Source organism: Desmodus rotundus, chromosome 1, assembly GCF_022682495.2.
Source record: "Desmodus rotundus isolate HL8 chromosome 1, HLdesRot8A.1, whole genome shotgun sequence".
Lineage (NCBI taxonomy): Eukaryota > Metazoa > Chordata > Mammalia > Chiroptera > Phyllostomidae > Desmodus > Desmodus rotundus.
The window spans coordinates 169,282,904-169,306,780 of record NC_071387.1 but is presented as its reverse complement, the minus strand read 5'-3'; the positions used below and the strand labels follow the sequence as shown (position 1 = coordinate 169,306,780).

General features: G+C 40.3%; 1 protein-coding gene across 2 annotated transcripts in view; it reads left to right on the top strand.

Annotated features, from left to right (window-relative positions):
• Positions 1-23,877, top strand: part of MCCC2 (methylcrotonyl-CoA carboxylase subunit 2) — a 54,624-nt gene that overhangs the window by 13,591 nt on the left and 17,156 nt on the right. For both annotated transcript variants that reach the window (XM_024578643.4, XM_024578642.4), the window contains exons 5-10: positions 105-232; positions 2,089-2,201; positions 11,489-11,602; positions 15,064-15,128; positions 20,298-20,397; positions 20,509-20,604. In XM_024578643.4, the coding sequence (XP_024434411.1) occupies positions 105-232; positions 2,089-2,201; positions 11,489-11,602; positions 15,064-15,128; positions 20,298-20,397; positions 20,509-20,604 (616 nt within the window). The remainder of the gene's footprint in view (positions 1-104; positions 233-2,088; positions 2,202-11,488; positions 11,603-15,063; positions 15,129-20,297; positions 20,398-20,508; positions 20,605-23,877) is intronic.

Below are 23,877 nucleotides of genomic sequence, written 5' to 3'. Positions count from 1 at the left end.
GAAGTTGAAGGTGGCACTGGAGTGTCTTGGAATGTGATGGAATTGGCCTTTGACTGTGAAGAAATCTCTCATATCCTCTTTCCAATGAAATGTCTGCCTTTCAGAGTAGAATGTATGATTGTTGCCAATGATGCCACTGTCAAAGGAGGCACCTACTACCCAGTGACTGTGAAAAAACATTTACGGGCACAAGAAATTGCACTGCAAAACAGGCTCCCCTGCATCTACTTGGGCAAGTCACAAGAGTTACAAAATAAACTATTTTTAGCTGGTAAAATGTATGACTGTTTACAAGGACTTTATGACTCTGTGTGTGTGTGTGTGTGTGTGTGTGTGTGTGTGTGTATATATATAAAACTTATTATCGATGAGTATTTTTATAACTATTGGTTTCTTCTATATTTACAAAAGAAATGCATGTTCTTGGCTGGGAAGTCTGGGAAAAAAAGTAAATAAGAGCTACCCATAGTAACATCATTGAGGAGTAACCCTTGACAGTGTTTTGGTTTATGCCAGTTTTTTTCTCTACAGGTGTGTGCTTTTGTCCTTCCATATATATTTTTTCTTCTGTTAATGGGTTCAAATTATGAAAAAATAATAGCTAATATTTTTGAATCTCTTGAGTATCAGGTTGTCAGGTACTATGTTAAATGCTTGAGTATGTATATAATCTTTTAGAAAGATATATATTTAAATTTATTGATTTTGGAAAGAGAGAGAAACATGGATTTTTGTTGTTCCACTTATTTATGCACTCATCGGTAGATTCTTGTGTGTGCCCTGATGGAGATTGAACCTGCAACCTTGGTATTTTGGGACGATATTCTAAGCAACTTAGCTACCAGGCCAGGGCCGAGTATGCAGATAAAATTTAAAGAAATTTAACTTAATTTCAATTTTTTAAAATATATTTTTCAATTATAGTTGACATATACTCAGTATTGTATATTGCTTTCAGGTGTACAACATAGTGACTGGATACTTATATACGTTATGAGCTGATCACCTGATTAAGTTTAATAAGAAAACTTAATTTTCAATGAAAGTAATTTTATATTTAAAATTAAAATACATTTAAACGTAAGGATATTTTAAAAAGAACATAAAAGCAAGGCAGTATACAATTGTCACTTTCTGGACATTGGTTTAGTTTTGTAAAATGCTAAGATACATTGTTCGTTTATGTGGGTATTTGAACAGGTACAGATGGAGAGATTTTTTTTTTCTGTGAAGGTGAATTTGCCTGGTGGACTATTTTGTGCAGAGAGAATGTAGCAAATGAGGTCCTGCTGTTTTCAGGTGCTGTGCCTAGCAGTGTAGGGGGTGCAGTGAAGAGTATTATGAGGTCCTAATCTTCAGCCTGCTTCTAATGATGGAGACAAGATGTAATGCATCAAATAACAATAAAAGACTTATGGCTGCAGGCGAGAATAATAGGTATGAGACTGACTTTTTGTAGTATTGCTACGTGTACACACAGTGTGTACTGAGCTAAGTGCGCCACACGCATGATTTCATGTTATCCCAGTAAGAACTCCTGTGGGAAAGCTACTGTTACCTTAATTTCACAGGTGAGGAAACCAAGGTGTAGAATGGTTAGGAAACACGCCTGTGATCACAAAGCTATGAGGTAGCCAAGCTCCGTTTTGAACTCAGCTGACGTTTTTATCCACCACTCTATAATCTGCAGTAAAAACAGTATCAGAAGGCAGTATGTGCTACCTTGTCACATAAATTCTGTAGACGGTTTCTGTATTGGTTAAAAAGAGGGAAAGACACTTTTTTAAGCTGAACTGGTTAAGCACTTACAGTGTTTCTGAAGCTTTGGCTGGTCCTCAAAGGAGAGAATACAGTACACATTTCAGGTGGAGTTTGGCACAGGGGTAGGAGAGCCTAATGGACTTGAGGAAGACGGTGAGTCCTTTCAGCTATGTTGCAGGACTGGAGAAAGATGCTGTAGAATAGTTTAGAAAGATGGCAAAAACTTTTATGATTAAGAAATGATGCTGTCACTAATGCAAGTCTTCCTGTGGAAGCATATTTTGTTCATGGAGATGTACTTATTTCTTTCCTTTTCCTTGTCTGCAGTTGACTCAGGAGGGGCAAACTTACCTCGGCAAGCAGATGCATTTCCAGATCGAGATCACTTTGGCCGCATATTCTATAATCAGGCAATTATGTCTTCTAAAAATATCGCACAGGTAATTTCTCATTCATAAGATATGTTGCTTTTTGCTCTGAATGACTCTGCTAAGTAGGGATTCTTGAGATGACTTAACACTAGTGAGTTCAGAGTTTATTCTTTTTCCACAGAAGGTATCTTAGGGTTACCTCTAGTCCAATTCTTCTGTTAATTATGGGGATATGCTTTTACTGTAATAGAGGTAATTTACCAAAGAAAAAGAGTTTTTAAAAAGAATGGGCACCAAGGAATCGTTTTTTTTTATAACCATATTCTGGAGAACCTCTAGGGTATGTATGAGGAGACGTGTACAAGGAAGTTTGTTGTAGCATTGTTTGTACAGCAGGAGTTAAAGAGCAGGCTAAACAGCCATTAATGGAAGACCAATAATACAGTTTTTAGCTGTTAAAGTAAATGAACTAGGATTGCATGGATCAACATGAGTACGTCTCAAAAAATATTTTGAGTAAAAAAAAATAGTGGAATGTAAAAAAATAAAACTTTAAGCTTTCTAAATTAAAAAAAGTAGTAGAATAAATATATAGCCAATTGCTATGAATGTTAAGCTTAAATACATCAAATAATACTGCCTGTTATTTATGTTTAAACATGTACATGTGAATGATACACTTAGCTTTAAAGTGATGGTCACCCTTGAGGTGGGAGGGAGGGGAAAGGGGTCAGGAGGAGCATAGAGGTCCGAAATATTTTATTTCTTTAAGTCTGAAAATAAGTTGGGGCAAATGTCAAGATTTATTAAGACTTGGTGTTAGGTAGAAGGATGTTTATTTTATTATTCTCTAGTCTTTTTTGCATGTTTGAAATACTTCATAATACTGATGCTACTCCTTTATGTTTGATTGGATTTCTTAAGTTTGTAGATTTTTACTGATATTCTAATTAATGAGTCTTCACTTGTAATTATGTCTCTTCTTTTTTATTTTCTATCAGTGGAAATTCACTATATATATTTACTGTTACATAGTAACTTTGCATATCTCTGTGCTTTGTTTATCTAAATAGAAAATTCAGCTTTGCTCAATTTTGCATAGATGGCTCTTCCATTATTGGGTATGAAGTTCTTAACGTGACCTTGGGCAGAGAGAGAGCAAGTGAGCAAGCGAGTGAGCAAGAGCAAGAGCACTCTTTGTAGGTCTTTATGTGGCCGCCTTTGGGTGTCTCTGTTTTTCTCTCTGGCTTATAAGGACACGCTTGTCATGGATTTAGGGCCCACCTGGGTAATCCAGAATGATTTTATCGAAAGATCCTTAATTACAGCTGCAAAGGCTTTTTCCAAATAAAGTCACATTCCCCTACCTTCTAGGGATTTGGTTATGGACATACCTTTTGGGGGGCCACTATTCAACCCCCTGCAGACTTCTGTCACCTGGCAATCTCATTTGTTGCTCTCTCTGTTGATGTAGTTTTTGTGGAAGCCACATAAAACATCAACCAAATATTTACGGAGGACCTGCTGTGAGCCAGGCACTGTGCTGGTGACCCAGACCAGGGGGGGTCTTTGATCCTGTGGAATGTACAGCGGGAAGTGCTTTAAAAGTCAGGTCTTTTTAAAGTTCAAAGTGGCATGTGTTAGGGATAAGCAATACCTGCCTATAGTTTTAAAAAAATCTAAAATGCCTCAAGGGCATGTGACTGAATGCCTTCCTTTTGTCTATTTTATTTTTGTTTCCTAAAAATTTTAACATCAGTATTTCTTTAACTGAACCACTTCTCATTTACTTTTTTCTCTTTCACTCCAAAAGGAAGTGCATGGTTAAGGTTTGCCTTTTGATATTTTTATGCACTTCTTGGGATTAAAGAAATTTATTTGTTATTACATACTAGTCTCCACAGTGCCCATTCTGATCTTGCCCCTATGTATGAGCTCCAAACCTGAGGTCTGCACCGAGGCTACCGCTGCACGCGTTGCTGAGTCTGCTTTGTGAGAGCACGCCGTTTCTATTAAAAACAGTTACTTACTGTGTCTTCTTTTATCCCAGAAAGAATGGTCCCTCTTCTTCTCCAAGGCTAAACTTGGCACTTAGAATCTTAACACCAACCCCCCCTTTGTGCTTTATCCACTTCTCTCTTTTACTTTGATATTTTCTCATCCATGTATTTTTTTCATGACCAGTAGTCAGTCATCTTGACTTCTTTTTTTAAAAGGAAAAATAAAAAGTACCAAAAATAATGCCAAGAACAAAGGACCTTTTTCAGCTTCTGCTGTTCCTTAGAGTTTCTCTCCCTCCCAGAATTACCAAACTACTTCTTTTTCTTCTTTTTTTATTTGTACTGAATTTATTGGGGTGACATTGGTCAATATTTTTAAAAAATTTTTATTGAATTTATACAAATTCCTTAAGGATTGGCCCAGGATCTTCTTTCCTGACGGCTTGCTCTCCTTAAAACCGTGCTGCCCCAGAGGGCCCCACTGACCGAGAGAGCAGGTCCTCACTTCACACAACCTCTTGGTCCTGTCATTGTTTTCTGTCTGGAAATGCTCTAGGCTTCATGTCACTCTCTCCATCTAACCCTGCCAGCCCCACCCAAGAACTTGTCCTTAATGGTTTAATACAATCTCATGACCTACCCATCATCTCCGTGTTCTTTTTCTAGTCCTGACCTCCCTTCACTCCTCTGCTTACACTCAGGGCTTCTGTTTGTGTGGATTTCCTGCTGGTGCCATAGGTTTAAACTACACATTGGGCACTTTAGCTTCCCCTGCTAATTTATTTCTTCACCTGTGTTTCCGTGTGCTATTGACGGTCCTTGCTTCTTGTTCTTTTCCCTAGGATTGAGACTTGGTATCATTCTTGACTCTTCCCTCCTTTTTCCTCTGCTTAATTCTTTTAGGTCAAAAGTACCTATAGTATCTTCCTTATTATTGTATCCTCAGGAGCTCCTCTGTTGCTGGGAAGATAATCAACACATAATAAACCTTGGACGAATGAGGTCCTGTCAGTTTTTACCTTTGGATTGGTCGTCAGTCCATTCCTGGCACCACTTCCTAGGCAGTTTGGGCCTTCATTCCCAGCTCTGCAGTGGCACTAGCTTTGCCCATCTGCTGTCCCTGACTGCCCAGTCTCTCCTTTTCTGTTGTGCACATTACTGCAGGGCTGTTCTTTATCTGGTTCCCTGGTTCCAAAACATAGTTTCTACAAAGCCAGCTTCAGACTTCTTAGCTGGTACTCAACACCCCGAGTGGTCTGGTTCTAACCTGATTTTCTAGCCTTGCGGCTCATGCTCTGTGAACCACCGCCAGTCTGCCCCGCGCTGTGTTCCTGTGCACCGTGCCTTTCATGACTGTCTGCCAGGTCCTTTTCCCCCGTCCTGGGGTCTAAGTCTCCAACCCATCCTCCAAGGCACTTCTCAGATGCCATCTTTTTCAGGAAAGCTTCCCAGAAGTCATCTTTTCCTTCTCCCTTCTCCCGTAATTCTTGAGCTATACCTTACTAATGGCATTTATTCCTTTTATCTAGATACATCCTAATTTCCCTCACAAGACTTTAACCTACTTGAGACGGGAGACATTATCAGATTAATGTTTATATTTTCACACTTTTCTGTAAGAAGGTGCTTACTTAGTATTAATTAAAAGAGAGAAAGTTATATCCTTATAACTAAATAGTTACAAGGAAAAATAGTTATATCCTTATAACTATTAAAGTGATACCTAACATTGAATAATTCCGCCTCCTGTATTTTTAGATGTTTTATTATTTAAGCCCTTCACTTGAATGGACTGATAAGGACAATTTTATATGTTATATGAAACAATTGTTGTAACTCCGGTTCTGTATTGTGTGCCTTGGATAGCTAGTGCTAGCTTCCTTGCTTGCTCAGTCCCCATTTTCCTCCCCAAGGCTGGTTTTTATTTTAATGTTATTAACCTTGCCCATTGTATATCCACGTATCCACTTCAAGGATCTATGTCTGTCTTTGTTATTTTCTGTATTTTTGCAGTGATAAAAATGTGGACAGATTCCTTCAGACCTTCCAGGTTTAAAATTTTTGTTTTCAAAGAAGAAAAGACAATTTGAATGAGATCCTTTGTATTTCTCTTTGCTCATTATTTTTGAAATTTATTTTCTTTGCTTCAAACCTTGGTAATTGTTTAGGGAGGCTTAGTTAGGACAGATATTGTATATCATTATCTTAAAACTGAATTTCCATCTGTTCATGAAGCCAGATAGGGCCTAGGGGAGATGAAATCATTCTGTGTAAATGTTTGAGGCTCTCTGATAAAGACTGAGGAAGAAGCAGGACATTCTGGGTAAAATAGGCTTTTTGTTTTCTATGTACATTTCAGCCCATCCAGTTAGCACAGATAAGTGTGAGTATTCTACAGTCGGCAGTGTGATCAGTCACTGTAGTCGATAATGTTCTTAAGTTCTGGACCTAATTTGGAGCTACATGATTGATGTGTATTTTGTGGCTTTTATTTTTTAGTAGTGGCTCTTCAGGTACAGGAATTAGAAAATGTGATGTAGGCAGTATTTGCTTTCCACAATTACTTTTACTAGGTTGAAAAGAAGTAAGATGAGAGATTTAAAATGTATTATTTTAAAATCATACTATTATATTTTTAATGGCTTTTCCATCAGACAGCTGAAACTTCTTCCCGCTCCAGGTTACATTATGTTTACCACCACTGTGCCTTTGAACTGAACAGGCAGGCTGCAGTATTTCAGTGGAGGGATGGAGGTCTAGAGATCACGCAGCTTTTCCTCTCAGAGACCCTTTCCATAGGACTGGCTGCTCGCCTACAATTTGTGATTTGTTTTGGGTACAATGAGAACCATTCTCTGTTCAGGCAGTACCTGGAGCGTATTGAAATTTTGTCTGAAGTTCTTAAAAGACTGTTGCCTCTGTTGTGTAGCATCTCTTTTCCTTTTACTCAAAAATGTTGCTGTGCCATCCACAGTGGTGATGACAAGTGTCGTTACTGTCAGGTACACATCATTCTGAGCTTTCCTGCTGCTGTCTTTCTCACTTTTTAAAAAAATCCTTATCCAAGGACACATTTTTTGATTTGAGTGAATGAGTGAAAGAGAGAGAAACATCGATGTGAGAGAGAGACATTGATCAGTTGCCTCCTGTACATTCCCCGATTGGGGAATTGAACCCGCAACCTAGGAATGTGCCCTGACCAGGGATAGAGCCCATGACCCTAGGCGCATGGACACTGCTCCAACCGAGCCATGCTGCCAGGGTTTGTTCTTACTTTTTTTTTTTTTTTTAAGATTTTTAAACATTTATTTTTAGAGACGGGGGAAGGGAGGGAGAGAAACATCAATGTGTGGTTCCCTCTTATGCCCCGCCCCCCCCCACAACTGGGGACGTGGCCCACAGCCCAGGCATGTGCCCTGACTGGGAATCAAACCTGTGACCCTTGGGTTCTGAGCCACAGCAGCCAGGGCGGGTTCTTTCTTACTCTGGATTCAGGTGTTGGAACCACCTGTGCTTCCTCACCCAGCGAGAGCAACCTCTTGGTTTGTCCGTGTCATAGAGCAGACCCATGTCACTGGTGACCATGTGGACTGTAGCCACTCAGTACATTTCTTGGGGGTTTTCCTTTGTCCTGAGGGTCACTGTGCTGCCTCTCTTGGCATAGTGCCTGTGCTGAGCCTCCCATGCAACTCTGAGTATGATCAGAACAGTTTGTGGCCAAGTCTCTTATGCCCGCTTCATGTTCTTGTAACTTTCTTTCTGGGCTTCCAGGTCCTTGGCCCACAGCGGCCTAGTGTAAGGTCTTTGTTGTGCCACAGGCCAGTGCTTTGGGCCTTGCAAAGCTTTCAGTGCTGTTTTGACCCTGGGGTCCTTGTGCTTTTTGAGGAGCAGCAGCAGACACGTGGTAGAGCTCTTCTTAGTGCACATTCACTCTGTTCTGTGAGGGAATGGCTCAGAATTCAGTGATGAGAAGAGGAGATTATGCCACAGTGGAGACTTACCTGTGTCCTTTTATTTAACTTTTATTTCTGTTATCAGAATTTACCTTAGCAATATTAAGTTTTGTTCCTGTTAGATACGTGAGACTGGAATAGCTTTTCTTATTGATGAAAAATTGGAGAATTTTGATTCCAGTATATTTAGTAACTCCAGCTCTTGCTTTAAAATTTTTTTAAAAGATTTATTTATTTATTTATTTATTTTTAGAGGGGAAGGGAGGGAGAAAGAGAGAAACATTAATGTGTGGTTGCCTCTCATGCATCCCCAGCTGGGGACCTGGCCTGCAACCCAGGCATGTGCCCCGACTGGGAATCAAACTGGCAACCCTATGGTTTGCAGTTTGGTGCTCAATCCACTGAGCCACACCAGCCAGGGCTTAAAATTTTTTTAATAACAGCTTTACTAAGATATAACTCACATACCATACAGTTTACCAATTTATTATGTTCAGTGATTTTTAGGATATTCATACTGTTGAACACATTTTTATCCCCCAAAAGAAATGCCATTTTCATTAGCAGTTGTTCTCCATTTCTACCTAGTCTCCCTGGCAACCACTAATCCACTTTGTATTTCTATGGATTTGCCTGTTCTGGATGTCTTGTGCGATTTGAGTCATACAGTAAGTGGTCTCGTGTGACTGGCTTCAGGGTTTACCCGTGTCCTCCTCTGGGTCGAAGACTGCCCCAGTCTGCCGATGTGTGCTGCAGTTGCAGTCGGCTAAGGTAGATGGTTGTGCTCTCTGTATTACTTACCCGCTCTGCAGAACAAATTACCCCTACGCGCAGCGGTTGAAGACAACAACATGTACTATCACAGTTTCTGTGGGTCAGGAGTCTGGGCACACCTTAGCTGGCTCCTCTAGCTCTGGTCTCTCACATGGCTACAGTCATCTCGAGGCTTCACTGGGAAGGATCCAACTCCTTGTTTACTCATGTGGTTGTTGGCAGGATTCAGTTCTTTGCAGGCCTCACTCAGTTCCTCATGAGCTGTTGGCCGGGGGCCTTCCTGGTTTTCTTTCCCACATGGGCTTCACCGTAGAGCATCTCACCTCGTGTCAGCTGGCTGCGTCGGAGGAAGGAAGTGAGTGGGCAACAGAGAGAGTGCCGGCAAGATGAGGACACAGTGTTTCAGAACTTGATGACAGAAGTGACACTTGCCATCTCATAGAAGCACAGCACCAGATCCACTACATACTCAAGGGGTCGAGATTACACAGGACGTGAATACCAACGTCTGGGATTATTGGGAGGCGGTTATTAGCTGGTGTCAGAGAAGTGGATTGTTGGTTCCCTTGGTTTCAGAGGTACTGTGGAGGCAATGCATCTGAAGTGCCCTTAGGAATATGGTAAAATTCCCTGATGTAGATGTGCCAATAATTTGTCAGCTCTTCACTGGTGAGACATTTCTGCCGAATTGGTAGATCTTTCTCCCCCCACCTGAAATGGTGTGATGGCATTCAGTTTCATTTCCCTTGTTTCTCTTAGTGTTTTTTTTTAATTGACATATAATTGACAAAATCATTTTCCTTAGTTTTGTCTTAACTACATTTTGGCAAACTAATTCCTCTGTCTTTGTCTCCTCCCGCCCAACCTCCGTGCCCATCCATGGGCTCTGAATACTCACTGGCAGGGCCATTCTTTCTTCCCCTTTAAGTTCCTGTTGTTTCCATGGAACCCTGCTGAGCCTGTTTAGTTCTGTGGGGCTTACTTTTGAAGTGTCCTCTTTTAGGTTCTTACATCATTATAATTCTTCTCTGTACTTCCTTGACTTTTTTATAGCACTGAAATAGTTTTAGCAGAGCCTGGTGTTCCGGTACAGAGAACAGGCTGACAAGTTGCAGTTTCGTCCTTTGCTCCTGAAGGAACCTTAAGAAAAAGCCAATGAGATATTGCAGACATGCAGAAAGTACAGAGAATAATAGAGCAAACACTCACGTACCTTCCACTTGGATTTATGAAGTGTTAACATTTCATTATTATTGCCTCAGATTTTCAAAGAACTTATTTATTGATAATTTACTTAGCCATTCAAAATACTGTAGTGATGGGCATGTTGGTTATTTGCATATTTTCACTATTGTGAACACTGCTACAATGAATTTTTTTTTGTGCTTTCAGGCATGAGTTTTTCTAGCTATAGATATTTTGAAAACAAACTTCTAGTAAAAACAATAAGGTATAAACATTGCTGTAATATGTTGATAGAAAAATTGCAGCCATTTTTAATAACATACATGTAATAGGGAAAAATGCTTTTTGTAATAGCAATTTAGATGGAAAATGTTGAATTGTGTTGCCTTCCATTTTTGGATTAATACTGATGTGGCAGGGTTTTTTTTCAAAACAGGTATTTGTATGTGCATAAGGAAAACTGGTAATAGTGGAATTAGTAGTAAAAACTGCTTTCATATAATTTAAGAAAATATCTATTGCATACTTTCCTTATTTTTCTTTGTGATATTATTTATTCCTGTCTAGGGGTAACTGCCAGAGCCATATTTATTGTGCTTTGTGTTACACTAATCTCTAAGAAAAAGAGTACCTTTAGACTTTTATTATGGGAAATTTAAACACTGCAGAAGCAGACGAACAGTGCCGTGAGCCCTGCTGTGTGCATCACCCAGCTTCAGCACAACTGACTTCCTTTTGAGCGAGATTTTCAACTGTGATGCTAACAGTAGTTTTCTGTTTAGAATATATCAAATTCAGGGTAACACACAGTTTAACACACTCATTTGGAGAATTATTTCAGTATTCATGTGAGGTAAGTGGCAGTTGTTTAGAGAACTTACTATCATTAGATTTAAAAGTTATACTTTCATACAGTTTTGCTAATTTATGAGTGGATTTGGGTTTCCTCTCCATTAGTTGTTTAGGCCACTGGTCTTTCTGGCCATTCTTCTCTCTGACAGGGAGATTGTCCATAAACTTTGTAGAAATGTAAGCCCCTCAAAATGCTTTGATAAAAGAAGTTAGGAAACTATTCCAACTGTTTAGAAGACTCCACTTTTATCTATTTATTAATTTTTTAAATCCTTACCCAGGGATGTGTTTATTGATTTTTAGAGAAGTGGGGGGAGAGAAGGAGAGACATTTATGTGAGAAACACCGATTGGTTGCCTCCTGTGCGTGCCCTGACAGGAATTGAACCTGCAGCCTTCTGTTATATGGGACAATGCTCCAACGAACTGAGCCACCCAGCCAGGGCTAGAGAACTCCACTTTTAAAATGATATAAAGGGACCAGCTAGTAGTATCTCCTGATATTGCAACGTTTAGGGGCCTGTGGTTCCAAAGAAGGTATAATTCACTGTTTGAGCTGTACTTGATGGGGTTCTTATATGCTTGGATTCCAGATAGCGGTGGTCATGGGCTCCTGTACGGCAGGAGGTGCTTACGTGCCTGCAATGGCTGATGAAAACATCATTGTACGCAAGCAGGGTACCATTTTCTTGGCAGGACCCCCCTTGGTAAGAACATAATTTCAGTTGATTGATTGAGGTAAAATATACATAATATAAAATTTATCATTTCTACTATTTTTAAATGTACACTCTGTGGCATTAAGTATATTCACTTTGTTGTACAACCATCCATCTCTGGAACCTCATCTTTTCCCTTCCAGGTAGCTCTTCTTCCAGGGGCCCCCCAGCCCAGCTCCCAGTGCATACACGACTCCATGTCAGGATGTGCCTGGTACCCGGATGGGGAGTGGGTGAAAGGCTAGCCCTGAGTTCATACCCCCCTGAGTCATCTGCTGGAAAACATAATTCGGTCCTGATAGTGATGGTGCTATAGTGCTTCACCATGAGCTACCATGGGGTGCATGCCTGACCCCTGATCCCATGCTGTGCCAGGCCCTCACTCGGGAAGATATAATAATCATTAGGGAGGGGGCAGGGAGGAGAAGGTGGGGCGGGGCCCAGGGCCCAGGCACCTGTTAGCAGGGAAGCAGGGAGTTGTGAACCCATCCCGCTGAGGTGGTGGGTGGCAGACTGGCCAAGAGCTGAGGCTGTAAACCCCAACACACACACTCCATTGTCTTCTCAGACTTTACTTACAGAACACAAATTCAAAGGTAAATTAGAATTTCAATAGAGTGACCACTGAGCATTAAGTTTCAAGCACAGGGCCCTTCTGAGAGCAGGACCCTGTGCAACCTCACTGGTCACCTCCTTGTGATGCAGCACTGAGGACTGGATGATACTGTCCCGGCCCGTCCTCACCCCTCCTTTGGTCAGCTACATTCCACTGACTTCCATGCTAATGGCACAGCGCGACCCTGGACTTCACAGTGATAGAGGGTAGGTGAAGATACAGGTCTTTCCTGCACCTGACAACAAACTATCCCATATAGATGAAATCCGAGAATATGAAGTAGGTAACAAGAAAAATGTCATATTTTAAAACCATAATCTATATACAGTGGGGTATTATTCAACTATAACAAGGAATGAAGTTCTGACACATGCCACAACATGGGTAAACCCTGAAAACATTATGCCAGACACAGAAGAGCAAATATTGTTTGATGTAGTCAAAATCATAGAGACGGAAAGTAGATCAGTGGTTGCGTGGGACCGGGAGGGTGGAATGGGGAGCGACTGCTGATGAGTACTGGGTTTCTTTGGGAGGGATGAATGTTCTGGAGTTAGGTGGCAATAATGGTTGCACAAGTTTGTAAATACACTAAGAAACACTGAATTGTATACTTTTAATGATGGACTTTATGGTGTGTGAACTATGTATCTCAAAAGGTAAGTTTATTCAAAATTTGGTCAAAGAACCATCTTTGGTTTTGGAATATTAACGCAAATTTATTAGAAAGCATGTGTTAAAAAGAGCTTATGCTTTGTTGTGAAATAAGTATATTTTCCAAATGATTGTGTAAATTTTTAATGACTTTTACTGGGGTCAGGTCAACCTGAGGAGCTGCCATTTCAAATGTGGTAAGAGCCTCAAGGCATATTAAAAAAGCCTGTGGTGTTTATTATTCTTCAACATTCCTCTAGCATTATGTGACAGCGGTCATTGTTCAACGAGGGGAAAATTCACTCAAAATTTACCTTGGTGTAGTAAAGGGTACATGCTTCCGTGAGTAGTTCTTGTTTGTTTTTCATTAGAGAATGAATAAAAAGAATAAAGACATGACTAAAATTTGAAAAAATCTCTTTGGGAATATAGGCAGCATCATAATACTGGAATAATGCTTGGTATTTTCAAGGGAAGATTTTGTGTAAAGGTCAGCAGTTACCAGTGGATTCAGGTTTAACTTGTACCTTCAAACAACTTGGCAGCTGGAGGGGTCTGCAGTTCTGTCACAGACCTGAGCCTCGTTCAGGGGCCCACTATCGAAAGCCTTGTTTACGGGTAGAAAAAGCAGCAGCAGCACCCTCATCTGCTTGAGAATTCTGAATTTTGACACTTGTTTTACTGAAAATTGAGAAAAGGATGTGAGGTTTCACGCATAACGTGGGGTTGAGTTGCTGTAGTTTTCAGAAGCTTGAAGTGGTTGAAAAACTGCATAGTGGTAAGACAAGTGTTTGAAGGAGCTTTTGTTCTCTTTCTTGTCTTGTTTATCTTCTGAATTTGTGATTTAGTAGAATGAGTTATTTTAATTTTCTCTGACATTTATCGTCTTTGCACCTATCACAGTATCAAACATGATGTGGGTGCTCGTTAAGTACTAACCAAGACAAATCCTTATTTTTTTAGTTGGATCTCTAAAAATAAATATAGTATGTTGGTTGTATTCATTTTTATAACTTTAAATATCCAGACACGTCTTATAATTTGTTATTATCTGGACCAAATGCTATTTTACACTGAACTTTTTTGAGAGAAGACCAAAAATTTAGTTCTGGGGGTGGAATAATTGGAGGTGAAAAGTTTAATTACGTCTCCCTGTAGAATAATTTTCATTTAAGACAGCTTTTGATGTAGTGAATAAGAAGTCATTTTTATGCTTCATTTTAGATTAATGTTCATTATTCTAATAAAAGCTTTTCCTATTTGAAGAAAAAGAAATGAATCACTCAACTCAAAGAAGTAGGAATTAATAAGCAATTCCTAAGGGGTCAGGTTGGCACTTAGCACTAAAGTTTTTTCTTGTTTAGAATTTCTCAAGCTAAAATTAAGTCATTCTTAACTTATCACTTGAGTTTTCTTTTCTTTTCTTTTTTTTGTTATATTCTGCTGAATCTTAGATATGAAAAATCTTAGATATTTTTTCCTTTCTTAAAGTCGTTATACCTTTTAGAGTTTGTAATAGTCACTGGAGTGTTCGGTATGGGTGAGAAAAGGCATTACTTCAATACATTTATTGAGTGTGAATGAATTACAGTTTCTACCATCAAGGAGCCCACAGTACAGAGGAGATGACAGGGACACAGCAAGTTACTGAAATACAGTGCGGCAGGTGCCGTGTTGGAGCTGCAAGTGGGATACTGGGGGACCACTGATAAGTAAGCATTGCTCTGTTCCTTCTGTGCAGTGTCATTAATGATGAAGAAGCCTGGGTGGGTCAGGGAGAGCCACACAGAGCAGGTGGGGCTTGAAGGAGAAGCAGGGATTCACCACAAGGGTGAGAGGGAGTAGGGAGCCGCAGCAGTGGGCTCAGACACACAGACTTCAACATGCATGTGTCAGCAGCCTAACGGAGGGGCCAGGAGTGCCTAGGTTCAAACCACGTTCCAGCAGTTGTCAGGGGCTGTGGGCAACTTCCTCAGGGACTCGGGGTTCAGGTTTTTTCACTTGTAGACTAGCAACCATGTTATCTAGGTTTGCTAGGCGAGTGGAATCAAAAAAACAGAATGTTCTTTAGCTCTGTGGAAGGAAGAGTGGTAGGTACAGTCAGGAGATATGCATTTAGGAAATCATTTGTGTATGGCTGGTGGACAGCTCTCACCATTGACTTTTTTCCTTGTTGTAGGTGAAAGCAGCAACTGGAGAAGAGGTGTCAGCTGAGGATCTTGGTGGTGCTGATCTTCACTGCAGGTGAAACGGAAGTGGTTGTCCCTTTTCAGGATTGGCTATTGTTTGTTTGTTTAATACTCTTTAAAGTGTTTTTCCAAGTATTTAACTTGCCACAGTTTATTTGTTCTCAATCTGCTGTTTTAGGGTTCAGTTCTTAGAACCGTAGAGTTGCATATCTAGAACATCAGCTTTTTCATTAGAGAAAGACTGGAGAGACAGGTTCCTTATTTAGCAAATATCTATTAAGCACCTGTTAGGTGGCAGGCACTGTTCTAGATGTTTGAGATCAGATGGACATTGTCTTTGACCTCAAGGAGTTGACAGTGTAGTCAGGGAGGCGGGCAATACACAGTTACCAAAAGTTCATACAAATGTGTATACGTGGCAGGGCCGACAAAGGAGAAATACAGGGAGAGCATACAGAGGGCGGCTCAAACCCAGTGGTTAAATGAACATTTGTGAAGTGGAGCACAGCGTTCTGGATGGTGAGCTGCGATTCAACAACACACCACAAGAGAAATTGAAACAGAGAAGTTTATTACTCACGGGTCCTGGAGGAAGTACATGGACGCCTCCAGGGGTCGCACAGGGAGGTAAAGGCAGAGTGCAGACAGAGAAAGAGAGAGATAGAAACTGGGGCACATGTTTTTAATAGGGTTCTAGGTTGGAGTGCTTTGGGATTCCTGTGCAAGGGCCAGATTGGTCTGTTCAATGCAAAAGTGTGGAAGTTTGATAAGCGCCTTGGGGGTCTTATCTAATGTGGCATACAGTGCTGGAAGGCTGGGGAGACTGCCAGTCACAAGGGCTGTTGGGAAAGTCATATCAGGACTTACATTTGCCTGTGATCCTGCAGTTGCTGTTTAGGGCATGTGCCTGCACCAGTGTCAGCTTAAGGTCCCTGCAGGCCTCTCAGCCAAACAAAATGCATGCTGAGGCAGCAATACCATGGAGTAGCTTAGCTAAACTCTTGGTAGCAGGTAAGTGTTTAACAGCTGGTTCTCTAGGGGAGGGAAAAAGCCCGGGCTTTATGGCATCTGCCAACTTCTGTAGTATAAATTATCCCACCATAGCCAATTTTAAGCTACCAACAGAATGCCACCGAGCGTCGAATCACGAAGAGAGCTCTTGCGAGTTAGTTGTGAGCTGGCTCCGTTGCACCACTGATCTAACCACTTCCACTTAGAGTTCAGGGATAAGAAGACCATATATATACCTCCTAGAAGTTTATGAGGGTTTAACAAGGTGATACATGTAAATTGCTTGAGATAATACCTGCTTTAAATACGTACCTATAAATGTTAACTGCCATTGTTATTATTGTTGTTTATCATCATAATAGGACATTAAAGGTTTGGGGCTCTTTAAAAAAAAATGAGTAATTAGGAAACCATTGAAAAGCTTTAAGCAGAATGTGCAATACCAAATATTTCATTTAATAAAAAAATTGCCCTGGCTGCTAAATGAAGAATGCTTGGAGTGTCGGCAAGAGTCTGCGTGGGGGACCAGTTGGGTGGTTGCATCAGTGTCATTGGTGAGAGGTGCTGGTGGCTGAATGGTTATGGTGGTAGTGAAGGTAGGGTGGAGTGAACAGGTTTGAGCTCTATTTTAGGGGTGGAATTGAGAGACTTATTGATGAATTCATGTAAGGGGTGCAGGAAGGTGAGGTGACAAAGAGAGTAACATGAACTGGCTTTATTTCCTGAGATCGGGAAGGCAGGAAGGAGAAGGAGCAGATTGAAGGATGGGGCAGGGGGATCAAGCATTCCTTTTAGACCTGGTAAGTTAGAGATACCTGAGACACCCAAGTACAGATGCTGAAGAGGCAGTTACCTATAAGAGTAGGACACCCAGATCAGTGCTGGAGATCTTTATTTGTGAAATTTAAAACTGAGGGATAAGACGAGCTCACCTCCAGGTGATATAGACGAAGAGGAGGGCCCAGGATTATACCCTAAAGAACTCAGACATAAATGGCAAGTGTCTAGTCATCAGGCTCAATGGCCTGGCAGGTGCAGGAAACCTCCCTTTGATCTGCCAAACCACAAACAAACCCAGGGGAGCAGATAGGTATAATATTTCTACTTTCCTGTCAAAGAACACTGCCATGCCTTTTGAAGAGTTGATTTAGGGGCCTACCTTTGCCTCAGTTTTTCATGCATTTCTTCCTCATTGAGCAGTTATTGTGGAAAGATTGATTGTGTTGGGTTGGCCAAAAGGTCCCTATGGTTTTTGCTGTAAAATGAAACACACATTTTTCATTTTCACCGATAACTTCATTGATTTGGGTATTTTGAGTACGTCAGCCATCTCCTGCATGGCAGTATGTTGATGGTTGTCAGTTACTGTCTGGATTTGGTCTCTATCAACTTCAGCTGGTCTACCTGACTGTGGAGCATCGTCCAGGGAGAGATCTCCAGCACAAAACACTTTTGACACGTTCAATCAGTCACAACACCTTCTCCATACACTGCACAAATCATTTTTTGTGTTTTGAAATGGTAAAGCATAATATGCTGAAAATGTTGATTATTTCTTCCATCTTCAATATTAAAATGGCTACACAGAAGTTCACTAATTTTGATATATTTTTTAAATATACATTGATACAACAGCTGTCACAATACAATCTAATAAAATTGTTTTGAATGAAGTTAAAGACAACTAAGTGATACTAGAGCCCTCTTATGGAAAAAACCAAGCGAAATTTTTGGCCTACCTGATACTAAGAAGAATCTTAGCCCTAGTACCTGCCCTTGGGATTTATAATTTAATTAGGCAGCTGAGAGAAATAAATGAGTGAATTAAAAAACAATTACAAAATATGCTAGCAACGGGTGGCCCGGTTGGTTTGGAGTATCATACACCGAAAGGTTGTGGGTTTGACCCCTGGTTGGGGTGTGTATGGGAGGCAACCGATTGTTTCTCTGTCCCTCTCCCTCTCCCTTCCTCTCTCTCTCTGAAATTAATGAAAATATCCTTGGGTGAGGATTAAAAAAAAAATGCTAGCATGCTTCCAATTTTACAACTAGAGGCCAAAGGAGGAATGGTTAAAGGAATGACGAGTGAGGTTGAGGAAGGCAGAGAAGAGCTTAGAGGGAGAGCTGGAGTTTCTGCCTGAGTTTGAACAGAATGCTGCGCTTGTTCATTTAGGTGAGCATGGCTGTGTGAGCGGAGATGCAGCATGCCTGTCTTATCTGGCCGTTCCCTGACTGTTACAGGTAGACAGAGTGGATGTTTCAACCTGCAGAGAAAGAGGGCGCAGGTAGAATAGGGTGCAGGTAGAATAGGGTGCGTGGGTGTAGGGCAGAGTGGGCTGCCATTGTCTGCGGGTGCTTCATCAGGGGACGGCGATGAAGATAGTATTCGAGGAGCATTAATTTTAAACAAGTTTTTTGACTGTTTAAAAGATGTAATCTGGTGCTCATGAAAGCTGTAGGCAGTTACCAGTTCAGGGCGTAGGTTCTGGAATTCATCTTTTATCTGCCTCACTTATTGCCATATGATTAAACAGATGACTTAACATCCTTGAGCCTCATTTTCTCATGTGTGAAGTGAAGATAAGAATAGTTCCTACCTTAGCACAGGTTTCGTGCGTACTAAGCACTCTATCACTACTAGCTATTATTACTTATAATAACCTGTTTAAAGTCATGGGACAGTGATTAGATGCTGGTGGCTTTTGGGGGGAACAGTGTCATAAAATCTACTAGTCACGACTTGCTTTGGGTTCTCTCTAATCAAAGTGGTATAGATACATATTTATAAAGGTTCTCTCTGTCTTTATAAATGTATATTTATACCTCTCTGATTAGTCATCCTGAGGAATTAATTTGACACAAAGACTTACATGATATAATGCCTCATCAAAGGTTTTACTTTCCTGCTGTTTTGGTAAATACTAGGTAGTTTTTCTGAAAGAAAGCATTTCATTTTATTTATTTTTAATGTAAATTTTTTTTTTTATTTATTGATTTCAGACAGAGAATGCCCTGTCTGGGGAATCAAACCCACAACCTTGACTTATTGGGATGACACCCTAAACAACTGAGCTACCTGGTCAGAAAAGCATTTTCTTTTTAAATATTTGCTAATTCGGAAGCAGTTCCTTCTGCTTCTGTTTGCTTTCTGATTACTACATGTAGCCAGAAGTCAGCAATTGCAGCTGATACTATATATGAAGCACTTAAACTATGGCAGTTGTAAGTCACTGAGTTAAAGAAATGGAAGGGTCTGCCATTGCAGAGGCATTGGAGGGCTGGAATGAGGGGTAAATACAGACTCTGCTCTTACTTAGGGACACCCAGTCCGGAGATGGAGAATGACATAAAAGCACTGTGAGGGCCCAGGTCTAGGAAATGTCTCCCAAGGGTTTGGTGTTTTCCCTAGACGAGACATCAAAATTTAGATTGCAGCAGTTTAGTCCTTACTCATAAAATGAACCAGAATTCTATTTTTTTCAGGCTTTTGCCTGACTTTACAGTTTTGTTTATACTTTATTAGAAAGTTATAGTACATTTACATCTGAAATAACAAGCCATCTAATCAGAAAAGAACTAATAACCAGAGCAAGTCCATACTTCATTGACACTGAACTTGAAATTCAACAGGAACTTCCTTGGCCCTTCGCACAGAATCATTTTATTAGTACCCATTAAACCTTTGTGTTTGTTACCCTATGACAGCTTGCTCTTAGGTGTGATTTTGTAGGGCGGGGGCTCAGCGGTCTTTCAGAGACAAGAGACCATAGTTGGCATCTTCATTAGGAGCTCAGTTAGATGCAAACACATTTTGTAGTTACCAACATCATCGTGAAAGTGTGCCGTCTGTGGCTGAACTTGACCACATAGAATTTTGCTTGGAGGTGTGTGAGATGGCCATTCAATAGAAACCCTCTTCAGCAAGGCCCCATGGTCTAGTAGAAGGAGGTCAAGACTGAGAAGTAGAGGTGTGGATTCTCAGGCAGCTACTGGTGCTTCCAGGGCAAGGTTCTTTCTTCTGTGCGCCTCCGTTCTTCCTGTTTGTAACACCAGGGCAATAGCAGGGACATTTGAAGATCAGATTCAATGACATTTATTAAAGTGGTTTAGAAGTAGAAATGATGCTATCCTTAGATGAGAGATTTGGGGGTTAAGATACTGAAGTGTTTTCCTTTTCTCTAATCTGATTATTTTAGTGTGCTTTACTCTGTAGAAAGTCTGGAGTCAGTGACTACTACGCTTTGGACGATAATCATGCCCTTCACTTAACTAGGAAGATTGTGAGGAATCTAAATTATCAGAAAAAAATGGATGTGAGTTGGACGTGTTCTTTCATCTTTTATTTTCCTGTAAAGCATTTTGGCTTATGTTGTTTTGAAATATATTTTCAAAGTGGTTAATTTGGATTTCCCTGTTTTCTGCAGGTGACCATCGAGCCTTCTGAAGATCCTTTATTTCCTGCTGAGGAACTGTACGGAATAGTCGGTGCTAACCTTAAGAGGAGCTTCGATGTCCGAGAGGTACGTAACGTGGGACGGTGAGCTGTAACCCTGCTGTCTGTCTCTTTGTATGTGTGCCCATGGTCACAGCCGGAGTGTTTAGAATGTTCATGCCTAGGGACTGTTTCGGATCTCAGTGAGGAGTTACATGTAAGGGAAAGATCTTCCCATAGTGTAGGATTCATTGGTACACAGTAAATACTAAAAGGAGGGGGAACCTCCATTATTGGAAGGTTTTCAGTACACAGTGACAAAGCTTGGCTTGTTCACAAACGGTATTCCATAATGTGGACATTAGGAATGATGTAGGACAACTTGGTACTTTTCAGCTATTTTTTAAAAGTGCTCTTGTTTTAGGAAATGGATGAAATATCAGTAAATTGTCAAAATAAAAAACATACCCTTTTAGAGTAATATGACATAGCAAAGATTAGACTTTTGATTAGAGATGAAGATGTTGCTATGGTTACAAATTGTCAACACAGGCTTGTGTAGTCTAGAGTACCAGTTTTTAGTGTTTGCATGTAGCATGTGGTCTTTTGTTTTGTTTAGTATCGTTCTCTGGCAGAATACTTTTTAAGCTAGAAAATTATTGTAATACCAGATTCTCTGCCTTAACATTTTGTTACTTTCCCCCTTGACTATAACCCATTATAGTACTAATTGTGAAAAATGTAGAAAATATAGAAGGACATAAAATTACTTGTAACTCCACCATCCAGAGAAAGCAGCTAACATTTTGGTGCATTGGCTTAATGTATATGTATACATTTTTATGCAGTTGAGATACTATATGCATATATATATATATACATTTAAATTCTACCTTTTCTAGCTTAAATTATAAACATTTCACCATTATTTAAAGGCTTTTCATGAAACATTTTCCATGGCTAGATCCTAATTCCTTATATAATAGTATCTGGCAATATGGTAGGCACTCAGCAGATATTTTTTTGAATGAATTGATGAATGTAATATCCCATTTATGGATGCATATAATTATTTATTTAGGAAATACACCAGTATTGTTAGAGGGTCTTAAATCCTGGACATTTAGGGGGCTCCTGCTTAACAAGGTGATTTATTTAGCTATAACTTTTAGAATTAGGGTTTAGTTTGACTCTTCAGTTGATTACAGGCGCAGACAGAATGGCACTTACAATCTGATGTGCTCGAAAGAAGTCGTCCCGGACAGGCAAGTTTCCTAGAGGGTGAAGAATTCATCCTTTTAAGAATAACCACTTTTTTCACGTGTTCAGCAGTGTTTATTGAGTACTTGACCTACGAAGGTATTGTTTCAGATACCTTCGAGAGCATAGAAATGAGCCAAACAGGTGCAAATCCACTCTTTCATGGCTGTTCCATTTCATTTTAATGGAGATTATTTTATAAAGAATAGACTCTTGCCTTCTTAAATAGTGTCCTGGGCTTCTACCTTTTGCTAACTCAGCTCCTCATTATGATGATAATTTATTATTTTTTCTGTAATCGCAAAATATCCTTGTGTGGAAGGCTTCCTAGTGTATGGAGGTGTGGGACCGCACTGGCCAGCAATCAGAAAGCCCAGGGTCTAGTCCTTGTTTCCCTAATTCAGTGGTACTGGGACTGATGCCCTGAGCCTTGGTTTCCGCTTCTGGGTACAAGAACAGCAGTACAATATGATATTTCTGCTTTCTAAAGTCTGATTCTTTCTGAAGATGAGTTACTGTATTTTATGTGGCTGGGTGGTGTTTATGGTAGAGCAGATACAGTAGAAGGTAGTTTCACACTGAGAGACCCTAGGCTGTTCCTTTATCTTTGTGTAGAAGAATGGTAGTTATTTTGTTGATTGTTTTTACAAGATACAATTTTGGAGGTACATACCACTTAGAACAGGGATGACTTATATTTCCATTTTATAATTGGACCTTTCACGAAAATAGCTAAAAAATAATTCAAAGTAAGCTTTTACTTTTTGGAAAGAAAGATATTGGGAAGCAGTCACTCATTTTTCAGCTGTTGCATCTTGCAAAAAAAAGCTTAGGTTGATGTGGTAAATAAGAAAGAGGAAGTTCCAACTAGATAGAAAAATAATGTGTATCATATACAATAGTTTCTGAAGAAATTTGGAATATGCTTCATGTTTAGAACTCTTTGAAACCGTTCTGATATATAAAGATGAGCCCCAAGGATGAACTATTTAGTAATTTCTACTCCTCTTAGATCAATTACACACACACACACACACACACACACACGGTGATCCTTTACGAATATCAGAATCAGTGAATCTGCTGAACTTACAGGGGAGGAAGAAACTTTCATCTACCCATAAGGGTCTTTCAGCTGGTCTAGTAGTTAAATCTACACATGGCAGATTGGATTAACAAGAGAAAACAGCCAAATTTAATTACATATGCACCAGAGTCAGAGACCCTGCATGCCATGAGAAGTTCAGGGACAGAAAGTTAAAATGAGGTTTATGTGGCATTCTGAACTAAGGATGAGGGAAGGTGCCTTGGGGCTTCAGAAGGGAGGAAGGACATCTGCAAGATATTAAGAGTAGATGTTCTGCCTTGGCTGGTGTGGCTCATTTAGTTGGAACATTGTCCTATAAACTGAAAGATCACGGTTTGATTCCTGGTCAAGTTGCACCTAGGTGCGGGTTTGGTCCCCAGTTGGGATGCGTAGGAGAGGCAGCTGATTGATGTTTCTCTCTCACAGCAATGTTTCTCTCCCTCCCTCCCTCCCTCCCTCCCTCCCTCCTCCCTCCCTCCCTTCGCCTCTCTCTAAAGTCAATAAGCATGTCCTCAGGTGAGGATTTAAAAAAAAAAGAAGAAGAAGAAGAAGAAGAAGAGTAGATCAGTAGCTAGAATTTTGCCTTGCCTTGTATAGATAGGTTGGTGATAACTCTTAGTATGGGCAAGGCCCCTGATTTCAGTTCTTTGAGGGAGAGGTAAAAGTTTCTCATGTACATGCAGGGTCTCGGTTGCCTTCAGCTCAGAATAATCCACAAGCCAAAGCAGCATGTCTTGGGGAGGCCTCTTCTGAATGCCTCAAAATCTTAATAATAATAGTTACCTTTTAGTGACAGCCAGGAAGTCTGCTGTGGTTAATACTTCTTAAGTGTTAGCATTTTTTAAAAAACAGATGAGGAAACTGAGGCTTAGAGGATTTTAGGTAACCACCCTGTGGCTCTAATTTCTCAGCAGTAGAACTGGGAGTCAGAGCTGGTTCTTCAACTCAGCATTATTTTATTAGGCTGCTTTACTACTGGGTCATCACGTCTTCACAACTTTGTCCCCTGTTTGC